General features: G+C 36.5%; 1 protein-coding gene across 1 annotated transcript; it reads left to right on the top strand.

The window, feature by feature from the left end:
• Positions 1-462: 462 nt before the first annotated feature.
• On the top strand, positions 463-9,207 carry LOC124157608 (probable deoxyhypusine synthase). The gene is made up of 8 exons (XM_046532483.1): positions 463-713; positions 877-986; positions 1,160-1,324; positions 3,822-4,040; positions 4,481-4,673; positions 4,964-5,067; positions 7,822-7,947; positions 8,799-9,207. The coding sequence occupies exons 1-8, from the start codon at positions 569-571 to the stop codon at positions 8,874-8,876; spliced, it is 1,140 nt and encodes a 379-aa protein (XP_046388439.1). The 5' UTR covers positions 463-568; the 3' UTR covers positions 8,877-9,207.
• The last annotated feature ends 3,139 nt before the right edge of the window (positions 9,208-12,346 follow it).

The following is a 12,346-nucleotide window of genomic DNA, read 5'->3' as shown; positions in this document are numbered from 1 at the left end:
GGTCAAGTCAAATAGTCGCAGCGAGAAAATATTAAGTATTGTAGGTCCTGTAACTTGTAAATCAGGGACGATTCGCAGAATATCTGTGTGTAGTACTAAGTATTGATGTCTTCTCTGACATATATCAAAAAACCAAAGAGATGAATGGACGCATAACAGAGTAATGATGATTTTTAAACAGGTATACCTTCCGGCGAGTCTCAGCTTCGCGGCGAGAAATTACTACGTATTGCAGGTCTTTTAACTTTTAAATCAGGGACGATTCGCGGAATATCTGTATATAGTACTAAGTAATGATGTCTTGTTTGCCATATATAAAAAAACCAGCGATGTCAATGGACGCATTTGTGAGTTATGGTAAATATAGTACAGTGATACCGTGACCTGAGTTTTAAGCTAAATGTTGGCATCACTGCAGATTGTTGGGATAAAACTGTGGGCCAAGGTAGCACAAGTGAAAATTCTTACCGGCAAACGTTTCGAAGGACTATTGCGTGAAATATGACTCAATGACATTGTGAAGGTGTGTCTTTAGGAACATCACTGTTTTTTTTACATCTTCGATATCATGTCACGCAGAACTCACAGTGACGCGAATGTGGAAGGTGATGGAAGTGGAACCTCAACTTCTAAAGAGTCCAACATCTCGCTTGCCAAAGAAGCAGTTCTGGTAAAGAGTGAAGAAATACCTAAAGACACCCCTGTTATCCATGGTATGATCTATTACTATAATTTCTCGCCATTCGAGTGTTCACCGTTTCCAATAACATATTTTAAAATCAGTGTTCCCTCGTCAAGTAACACAATCCACATCTCTCACCGTTTCATTGCATCTCTCTGATAGATTTAGAATATGAAACCTTCACGTTTTTGCAGGTTATGACTGGGAGCATGGGGTCGACTATCATAAGCTTTTGCGGTCTTATAAATGCAGTGGCTTTCAGTCAACAAACCTTGGATTAGCTATTGAGGAAATAGAGAAAATGGTAATGAAAGCGATTTTCACGATTGCTTTACCAACTTTTGTGAACATGTTGGTCTTATACGACTATTGTGCCCCTCGGCGGAAATGCTTTAGTCTTACAATTCTTTATGATCTGTCTAATAATTCCTCATTAGCCTAAATGACTTATCTATGTTTTGTACAATAATTTTTCAGTTGCAGTGCCGTAAGCTGCCTCTTCCAGAAGAGTATCTAGACAAGAATGAGGAGGATGAATTTATTCGTCGTCGAACTAATTGTACTATATTTTTGGGGTATACATCGAATCTGGTTTCCTCTGGATTACGAGAGACAATACGATTCTTGGTGAAAAACAAAATGGTGAGACGATAATTTAATATCTTTATACCTAAGCATTATACTATCAAATGGCAAGAAGCCTTTGACTCGTAGAATGTGTGCATGGAAGCAGATGCACTCTAGAAACTTGAGTGAGTCATAGCTGCCTAATGATATAATTTAAAAAAATTGTATTTTGCTATATGCATTCTAACTTTTCATTTTATTTATACTAGCTCTCACTGCAAAATTTCAAAGTATATTAGTAGATGGATATGCTATTACATAGTTTCCTTAAAATACTCCAAACATAGCTTTTTATAAATGTCTGCAATGACGACAGGTTGACCTGAGAATTGTGGAATAAGAGCCAACCTCAGAAAATTCCCTGCGAAAGAAGATTACTATCATTTGTGGCAGCTGATGAAGTTTTGGGGAAAGGGCCATTTACGTGTAATGCAAGACAATTGATTTCCTTCTCCAGCACCCTCATTTCCCTCTTTTAGGATAAGTAGTTTACAGTTTCAGCAACCATCCTTTTCTCCCAATCTTACATGAGATACAACATTTATGTGTATTTTAAATTATATTTAATAATATACCTCTATAACCTCTTCATTGAAAGCTCATTTTGTCTATCATTTGCTCTCAATTGATGTCATCTTATGGTTTTGGTTGCAAGGGCTTAGAGAATATTTGTTCATGAATATTCACTACATCCAATACTGAAACTGTATGATCCTCCTACATCCGATCAGAAAAATTTTTGGACAACCTAAGGTGACAATTGTGACTAAGCTCATGACTGACTCATTTGTCTGTTGGTTTTGGGGTTACCTGGGACCCTCACTCCTTGTCTATGGTTTGGCTCTTCCTATATTCAGTTAAACTCGTGTAAGACTTTAAGTATTTTCCTTTCTTTGCCGGCACCACCGGGCGACAAAATCTTGGCCCTAGGTGACATTCGTTTAGCCTACTTTGCACGTTTTTTTATGCATTGATTGGTGACTAATGTACGAGTATGTCATTTTTAATATTCTCTTCTATATTACCATTTATAAATTGTCTCGGCTGACAAAGGTACAACGTCCACACAGAGGCAGATTCTGAGGGGGAGGTGGTTGAGGGGAAATCTCTCCCAACACAAATCCAAGAAAGAAAGAAGGTTTATGCTGAAGCTAAGATTTGAATATAATTAGAGATAACCCACACAGCAAGGCAAGCTGAAATCAAGCTTGATTCCCACTTGACCTAACACGTAGTCAGGCTTGAATCAAGCTTGACAATTAAAGCCCAAAAGATGAATTCAAGCCTAAATCATATGGATAAGTCTCAACCATACAAACTTGCCACAGGCTGGACACTAAGCTTGAATTAATCTTGACGCTAAGCTAGAATCAAGCCAACCAATTCCAGATGGAATCAAGAGCCTACCAAGTCCAACTTATGTATCATTCACATTGATTTTTTACTCTCTGAAAATCGGGTCCTTTACTGGAAATGAAATTGCCTGTGTATCTCATTTAGTGAGGACAAATTCATCCCAATCTGTCCCTTTGTGATAGTGATAAGCCTAGCCCGTACGAGGCCCAGTGAAATGGCATATTTTGCGTTCCCCTTGTGGCAACTCTGATGGGCAATTGTCACCCAGAAACTCAAATGAAGAATTGCCCATATCTTCCTACATACATGCTACAAAGCATTTTGAAAACCAAATAACTCACATTACGATCTGCCATGCAACATTTCTGTCTCCTACTAATGAGATTAACTTTCGATAAGTTTACTTTGTTGATATTCTTAATGATGAGGAGATTCAAAACACTTTGTAGTTTCAACACGTGATCTTTATTTTCATTTTTTTCAAACCTTTACTCATTAACTTACTCAGTGTAGTAGCTTGAAAATGATGTTTTAAAGGTTTCATATCAGTCGATGTGAAAAGGGAAGGCTGTTGAGGCACCTGAGAACTAGGAGTGCCAGATAGTCTTATTATGTATTTCACTTTACGTTGGTAGTCCAATATAAAATTCAATTTTCATGGAAGGGTGGGGGTGAGAAGCCAAGGGGTGAAAGTGATTTTTTTTTCTGAACAGAGTTTTTTATGTCATAAGATGACATGTGCGTATAATCAGTTTAAACTTACTATCTTGAACTTTGCATGATATTTGATTATTGTTTATTACGATAAAAGTATAGGTGGCTCAAACCATATATTGTGCCCCCCTTGAGTTTATTATGTATCCGTTACTGCATCTTTAGGACAGGCTTATGATCTGTGCTTTAATGTGGGAAATTCAAATAATGACATTAATGATTTTATATTTAGTTTAACATGCACTTGAACTTTAGACACTCACACTACTTTTCATATAGCCATCTATTTAAGTTTGATTTTATCACTCAGTTGACTTATTCAAGTCAACTATTCCCATATTTTCATTGTTCCATTTCTCATAACGATAGCTTGAATTTAAATTTTCAGACTTGAGTCCAACTAATCTGTATATTCATCTATGACCAATTTCTTATTTAAAAGGTAGACTGCTTAGTAACCACTGCTGGGGGTGTGGAGGAAGACTTCATCAAATGCCTGGCTCCTACGTACTTAGGTGACTTTCATTTGGATGGGAGGACACTCAGGGAAAAGGGCATCAATCGCATTGGAAATCTTCTTGTGCCCAATAAGAACTATTGTATGTTTGAAGATTGGTTGATGCCGATCTTGGATGAAATGCTATTGGAGCAGAAGGAAAAAGTGAGTGACAATGAACAATAGTGCATTGATGAAATCCTGTTATACTGTTGCTAACAGAGATGTGTCTAGTGCCAAGATTTGAATTGGTGCGATTACACCCTAATTGCTTCAGTTAAACAAATGAGATAAATATATGTACATACATAATCTACAATTTAAATACTTTCTTATAAATACCTTGTAACGTTTTAATTAATTTCTCTTAGTTTCACTTCACTTACAAATATTTTATTGCACTTTAAATAATACACACTCGGGAGCAAGGAAACACCTGTCCGCCATAACTATCACAACAACTACCTCACTCCACCTCTGCTGCTTATTATTGCTTGTATTATGTCACACCAAAATCCAAAACAAACAACTCAAAATTAGGTGTTACAACCTAGTAATATTTAAGATACTATTCTGCTAATCTGGGAATGGTTTTTATTCTTCAGCAAATCACATGGACCCCTTCCAAAGTTATTACTCGGCTGGGTGAAAAAATAAACAATCCAGAATCAATTTACTACTGGGCAGCTGTGAACAAGATTCCTGTATTCAGTCCTGCTTTGACTGATGGAAGCATTGGAGACATGATGTATTTCCATTCGTATCGCAACCCTGGACTGGTTTTGGACATCATTCAAGGTTGGTTCTGGCATTTAATTCTGTAATCCAGTAGTAAGTGACTATGTTTGCTGTCAGATTTTTGGGTAATGACCTTATTCAGAAATAAATCATATTAGCTTGTGTTTATTGGGTGCTATTTTAGTAATCTGTAATTAAGCATTTTTCTGATTATGCTGTGTGAATGAGTTACATTATTTTTCAAAATATACTTGTTAAATATCAATATTTTATTCTCTCTTATTTAGTGTATATTGTGCTCTATTAGAGCTCATTTAGTGTATATTGTGATTGTTTTATCTCTATTTCAGATTTGAGGCGTCTCAACACAATGGCTGTTAAAGCAAAAAATAGTGGAATGATAATCCTTGGTGGTGGTCTAATTAAACATCATATTTGCAATGCAAATCTAATGGTTAGTATTACCTATTTACCTTCTTTTGTAATAAATCCATGTAAATTTTGTTTCCTTTTTATGTAAATTTTGACATGTTTGCTGAGGAGCTGAATCTCCCTTTCCCGGGTTCAGTGGGATCCATTGATGGGTAATGGGTGTACTTCGTATTGCACAGTGTAACCCATTAGTGGGTAATGCCTACATTTAGAGGTGGGTTAAACTGTTCATTTTGATGAACCGTTCACTGTGAACCTGTTCAGTAAAAAGAACAGTTAAAAATATCTGTTCATAGTGAACTGTCAGGGTCATTCAGGTAGAAAATACTGTTTATCGGACATTTAGAGTTAATGAAAGCTTAGTGTGGTATCAAGAGGTGTGTGCAGCTTGTCATAGTAATTTCAAGCAAATTCAGTCCCGGGCCTTTACTTGGTTATCCGTGTGCTGGACAATATCTGCTGCCCACTTGTAGAATGAGCCACAATTACATAATATTTATCTATCCAGCATCTGATGTTATTCACGTATTTAGTACCAGAAAAGTTTTTAAATGCTGCTCTTATGAGCAATTTCATACACAGCTAACTGTTCTTTATAAATATTCTTAGTATAAAGTCATTTGTGAATCTCTCTCTTAGACTCCTTGGTAAGATATCGATTTTTTTTCTCCTCGTTACAGCCTGTGTCAGGCATTTATCCACTCAAACAATGCAATTCACTGTCAATAATAGCATGTGTAAGATGGTGATAAATAATCAGTTTCATTGCTAAATTACCACTTTTGGTGGAATGTAAAAAAAATAGTAAAATATGTTACACCCATGGAATTCTATAACATATTTAAATATTAAACATGGAAAGCAAAGAAAGAGTTAGCCATTTTGAGGTGTATTTAATTGCAATTAAGCTAACATGTCACAATAAAAGATATAAAATGTTGTTACGTGAAAAACCTAATATCATCAAATAAAATTGCCGTAGGTAACATATTGTTTTCATTCCTTAGAAAATGATGGATATATGCCTCCGTAGACTTTCTCCGGAAGAGTAATAAGTGCTTCCACTTCAATGTTTAATTACACTACAAACAAGTAATTTGAGGATAGTTGAAGCCAAATTTTCGTTTCCCAAAATCATTAGTTCAGACCTCTTAAGCAACTCACAGTAAAATATAGATTAACCCAGTTAAAAGTTAATACAATTACGTATAATTTAATAGCAAAATATACAGTGGATATAACATAGTTAAACAATTTATGTTTAACTTCTCCGTTTGCTGAACTAATCAATATAACTAATCAAAATAAAGTTGTTACCTAATGTTTAAATAAACTTAGCCGTAGCACAAATTACAAACGGATAACGGGCCCGTAAATTATCTGCAAACCTGAACCATCGCATCCTGTTCATCGAACGCATATGTTCAAATGTACACGAAATCAAAATGAACGCGAGATCCCAAATGAACAGCCGGAGGAAACGAACAGCCCTCCTTAAAATGAAGGGCCTCTGAGAAATGAACACCCTGAGAAAACGAACGGCTAAAATGAACCTAATATTTTGGGCACCCATTTGAAATATTAGGACGTTGGAACCGTTCTGTAGCTATCCTGTTCGTTCTCGTGGACCGTGGGGAATGGTAGAGAAAGAAGGGAAGGGGCTCGGTCATCTATGACGCACTTCGGTGGCCTTGGATGGTCTGCATCTTATACGCCGTTTGTTGTAGCCTCCACACACTTGATGGAGTAAGCTGCAGTTCAAAGTACCTCTTGGTGAGCATAAATACTGGACCGAATACGCCGCACGTGTGCAGTGCAGTGATGAACAGTGAACTGGGAGTTTTAGAGGACAGTTTGTTTTGGCAGTTTGGTTCTTTTTGACCCATCTCTACCTACATTCATCTTTTAGCCACTCCGTGGTGGTGGTACTGCACTTTGCAGCCTCCTGCCAATGGGAACAGGTGGAGGGTAAATGGAGGAGCATAGGGCTGCCACTGTTTAGGTCCATTGCAGTAAGAGACTTTGGTCGAGGCCCTTTTATTTGAGGCTCAAAGTGAGGCACAGTAAAGTGCCTCAAAATGTGGTATGTGGCAAACTAAGTTTTTGAGTCCAAAACAGGCTGAGCACAGTAGAAAAACATAAGTCTGAAAGCCAGAGCCATGAGTTGGATCCAGCTATGAGATATTCTTGAATGTATGGAACAGGGAAAGTGAGAACTCAGGGGAGGGAATGAGCATGTCAATGGACATGGTCCTTGAATGACTATCAATAGTCATTCAACATGGACTACACAATTTTATAAGATGCTATTGTTAGAATGAATTTCTGGGCCATCTATAAAATGAGCCTATTGCAATCTCTTGTCTCATGTTCAAGCTTAAAGCCTGGCTGATTAGCGAATTTACCGCCGTGCATTTCAATGGAATTTAATGCTGTGCAAATATATACCAGTGATCCTAGTGTTGTAGGCAAAGCTCATTTTTTTAAATTTCCTATCCTTTGATTTGTTACTTGAATTTTTTTTTGATGGTTCAGTTACAATATTCAGATATTAAGTTGGTGTTCTGACTCATTTTTATGCCTTTCATTCATGTAGAGTAGTACTGAAAATCAAAGAAAATGGTGTTAAGAAAGCATTTTTACCAGTGGTCTGAATATCCTGAGCAACAATTTGCACCATAGCAATGCACCTTCCCATTCAGTGAAATTAATCATATGGTTTTGTGATATGGTCTTCATTTTGGATAGTACATACATGTATTATAATTTCTTTCAGAGAAATGGTGCTGATTATTCAGTTTTTATAAACACTGCATCAGAATTTGATGGAAGTGACAGTGGAGCACGTCCGGATGAGGCGATATCATGGGGGAAAATACGCAAAGAATCAAATCCAGTCAAGGTAAATATGTTAATTGTTCCCATTAATGACTTATTTTAAAGGGGCCAAAAATATGATTGGGAATGTATATTTTTTTCTATTTTTCCCTTTAACTGCCGTTTGAAATATAAGCATATTATGTTCATCCTAGATACTAATGCAGATATATGTAGGGTTTAACAACTTTAGGCTAACCTCTCATAGCTTATCCTTGTTTTCAAAGAGCCCGGATTATGCTGTAGTTAACTTTTTGAATGCTCTTCCGCAGTGTGTACTTACATACTAAAAGAAATGCATAACAGTGTCGATCGAAATCCAAAATACATACATAAATATCCTTGTAGCGATCAATATTACACCATTGAGGAATTCATTTCACTGCCAACTGAAAAATGAATTTTATTGTGCTAGTTAGTATTTGATGTATTGATATAATTCTCTAACATATTTTATGATGTGTGTATTTACTTGTGTATTTTTACATTTATTTGATCTAATTGCTGTGAAATTTACTGTAGTATTTATATTCTATGCAGTTATGTTGATTATAGCTTCCCCTATAGTAGTTCCAGAAAATAGGCTTAATAAGTTGTTGAATATTGAAAAAGTTGTTATGCATTTCTATCTAGTACATACCTGGGTTGAGCATTCATAAACATGCTTGTATAAAACGTGTCCTCAGGAACTCAAAACAATTTGTTGTCAATATAAGAATAGCCTTCATCATATTTGGCCTTTGCCTGTAATTAACATGTTTCCTGCACTGATGAATCTAGTGTGGAAATCTGTCCAACTTTAAATATTAAACTGACAAATGACTGATATATTTTTAATAACTGCTTTAATGTATCATTACTCTTCATTTGTTTAAGGTGTATGCAGAAGCCAGTCTCGTCTTTCCACTTATTGTTGCTGAAACATTTGCTGCTGAGTTTTCATGTACAAAATGAGCCTAAAATATGCAGGTGCAAGAAATTATAATAAGCGGTGATTAATCTGCAGAATCATATGAGTCTCAGCAAATGAACATGAACTGTCATATGTATTCTTATTATGAAACTTAAGTTATTGTTTTAAGTCACCTTAAGCTTTAAGTCAGTAAGCTGTGTGATATGTATATTTTTTATTTTTGATGGCTTATTTCTTACATACTTTTATGCAGCATTTATGTCAGAATGAAGTGCTAAGGTTATAAGAATTTGCAGTGTTTATTATGGTAATCTTGAAACCCAAACCTATTTAAAATCTGTTTAAGTAAAAATAAAAGAGCTCTTGTATATTGGAAGTGGTTTTGGACTTTAAAACCAAAATAGCTGTTATGTACGCAGATAATCTTTTGATGTGTTTTTGGCCATTCCTCCATTTAGATAGGAACAAAAACACATGGAGTAGATTAGAGTGGAGGGGTTAAGGTGGAATGATGGCCAAATGCAATGAAAATATTTCACCTCAACCAAGAATCTAACCACAGATCTGCTTTCTGGGCAGATACTCAGACCACCAAGCTACCAAAATTACTCCTTATCACCAATGTTTTGGCAGGGAGTTTATGTAACCATTCCCCCAGATGTAGCCCAATGTGTTGGCCAAGAGATGGCTCTGAGCATGGTTGCCACCACCAGTGAGCACACAATCTTGAAGAAATCACTTTCAGTGATTACACACAAATAAATAACTAGATTTTAAAGTATAAAAACCCAGAAAAAGGGACACACACTAACTTTTACCCAGACGTTTCATCATATACATATTAAAATGCTGCTGTTTATCTGATCACCAGGCATTTTATGCATGCCAAAATTAATGTAGTTATTGATGCCAGTGGATCAATTATGCAAATGTCAAATGCATCAAACCAATTTTTACAATGACGGGGTCATCTAATAAATGGACAATGATCACAGTAATTATATGGTCCCCAATTGATGAGTAATGCTTATAATACGTGATGAAACACAAGGAAGAAAACTGGTGAGTGTCAATAAAAATTCTAATTCTTTTGTTAGAAAATTTTCATTGAAAGATAAGTCATTGCTGGATTGAATAACTACTCATGAAAGTATGTGTCACACTAAATATTGAATTTAGTATTTTTGTCAAGGGATGAGCTGTGACAAATAGCAAAAAAATGATCCATTTAATAAGAAAATAAAATGACATTTCTATAATGAAGGATACCGATTAGCAAGATGTAAGCAAGGGTAAAAATATCACAGACTTCAAACTATGAAAGAAATTCAAATTTCAGGTGCTCACTTCAATTTCAAAATAAAAGAGAAAGTAAATTGTCCAGAGAGAGGTGAAAGGAGTGGAACATTAGGCTAAAATACTGAAAATTATACATGGAACAAAGGGTATTTTTTCCAAAATTCCAGCCAGGAACATGAAGGACTAATACAAAATATTTAAATTATGTATAATCTGGGAGCATTTGAAATAGCAAAGTTTCATTCCCTCTCAGCTTGACTTAAGTGAAATACATGTATGTATATAGTATATACATACATGTATTTCACTATAGAAAAACCTGAAATCTTAAGCCTGAATCACACACACAGTCATTTTATCCATCATTTCCGAGTGATCACTATCGCAATCTCTCACAAATGATCATCGCCAGCAATTGTTTTCCGTGATCACAATCGCAATGAGGATTCCCATCACTCTTCCGGTCGCTATTTCCGTTGCTGAAACCATCAGTAAAACCCCATATCAGCCAATCAAAATGCATTCACGTATGGAGCGATTGCAGTGCAACGTTTGACAATCTTGGGAACGACATAGATAAACAAACACACTATATATTTTCATTATGCGGGTCCACTATATGATAACGAGCTGTGATATTGGAATTGATGCGAAAGGCGACGGCAGGAGGGACCGTGTGATTCGGAAAAATGATCTCTAGAGCATCACTTTTCAGGTTGCGGAAAGCTAACGCTCTAGTGATCACTTTTCATGAGGAAAGAAAATGATCGTGTGATTCAGGCTTAAGGGAACCTCTACCCCCTCAACTTTATCAATACGAATGTTTCACATCTTGATATTGTGAACAATAAACTGCCATGTATCAACATATCATTCTAGTGACTGATGGAAAAATTACTCAATAATGAATTACAGCACACTCCCGATTCTCCAGGCTAATGATGGGGAGAGACGGCACGAATAATCGGTAAACACAGATAACCCAAACTTTCACTAAAATGTCTTGCAATGTTCATAATTTACGTAAAACAAACAATATATAATTATTTATGCATTTATTCTGATATTTTAGAGTGCTTTCCGGACTCAATGAGAGCTTTCTTTGCGGGTTCGCGATCTTTTTAGCGGCAATAACATGGTTGTACTCATACAATTAATGCTCCATGTAAGGCCTGGTTTCGAAAACCGCGCATCGGTGGCTGTGTTATCACAGATACAGAAAAGTGGTTAGCACGAATGCTTCAAAACCACTGCTCGATGTCGGAAACTACACTGTCAGGCACCACGCCACGTAATCGCGTCTTGCACAAGTTGACCGGGTTGAAACTGCTGCGAGACGTGTATCCGTGATCATGGAGCGGGGTCGTGCACTGCGAGGCTTGGAAAACAGGAATACGGTGCTCCCGTGAATGCAGCTAGTGCACGATTACTTCTGTTTTACGAAGGAGATTCTAACAGAAATAATAAGCCCAGTGTATCCTAGCATTAATGCAGTAATTCCGATGATTTTGAGTCCGATTTTATTTTTTTTATAAAGATCGCGGAAAAAATTGAGTGAGAGTGAAAACCATGCACAAATAATCCGCATCCCGGATAAACTGCAGCCGGATAATCGGGAGTCTGCTGTAATTAAAAAATACACAGTAAATGAAATTCGTAACCTGAGCTGAATGACTGAATTAAAAACTATGTATGGTCTAAATTCACTATGTAGCATTTACTATGTAACATAGTTAAAAATGCAGATATGTATTCACAGTGGTAAAATAATGGATGCAAATTCTACTATTCCCTGTGATGAATAGGGTGGTTTCCTATTATTTTTTTATTGCCTAAATCGAAAGATTATTACTCCTGGAGTACATATTTCACGCTTTTAGATTTTTAAATGACGATACATATCTATTTTTCGCGATTCAATGAAAAGTGAAAAATTTCAAGCGCGCGAAAACGCGTAAGTAGGAATGATGGGAAAAAGTCCGTGCTACACATTTCTGGTTCCCCCTCCCGCCTTGTGAGGTGACCTTGATCGAGGCTCTGAGCGCTGATAGGACGCAGGATGCTAGCGGGTAGCTGAGTACCTTGCTGGCTGGTAGCGCTTGGCTTAAAAAAGGTTTATTAATACCTTATCAAACGAAGAAAACTTTCCGACCTTAGCCAGTTTTAATAGGTGATTATGAAGACATGTTTCCCTGAGCTCTGTGCCTCATGC

This window comes from Ischnura elegans, chromosome 1, assembly GCF_921293095.1.
Source record: "Ischnura elegans chromosome 1, ioIscEleg1.1, whole genome shotgun sequence".
In the NCBI taxonomy this organism is placed as follows: Eukaryota; Metazoa; Arthropoda; class Insecta; order Odonata; family Coenagrionidae; genus Ischnura; species Ischnura elegans.
This window is presented reverse-complemented; position numbering and strand designations above follow the sequence as displayed.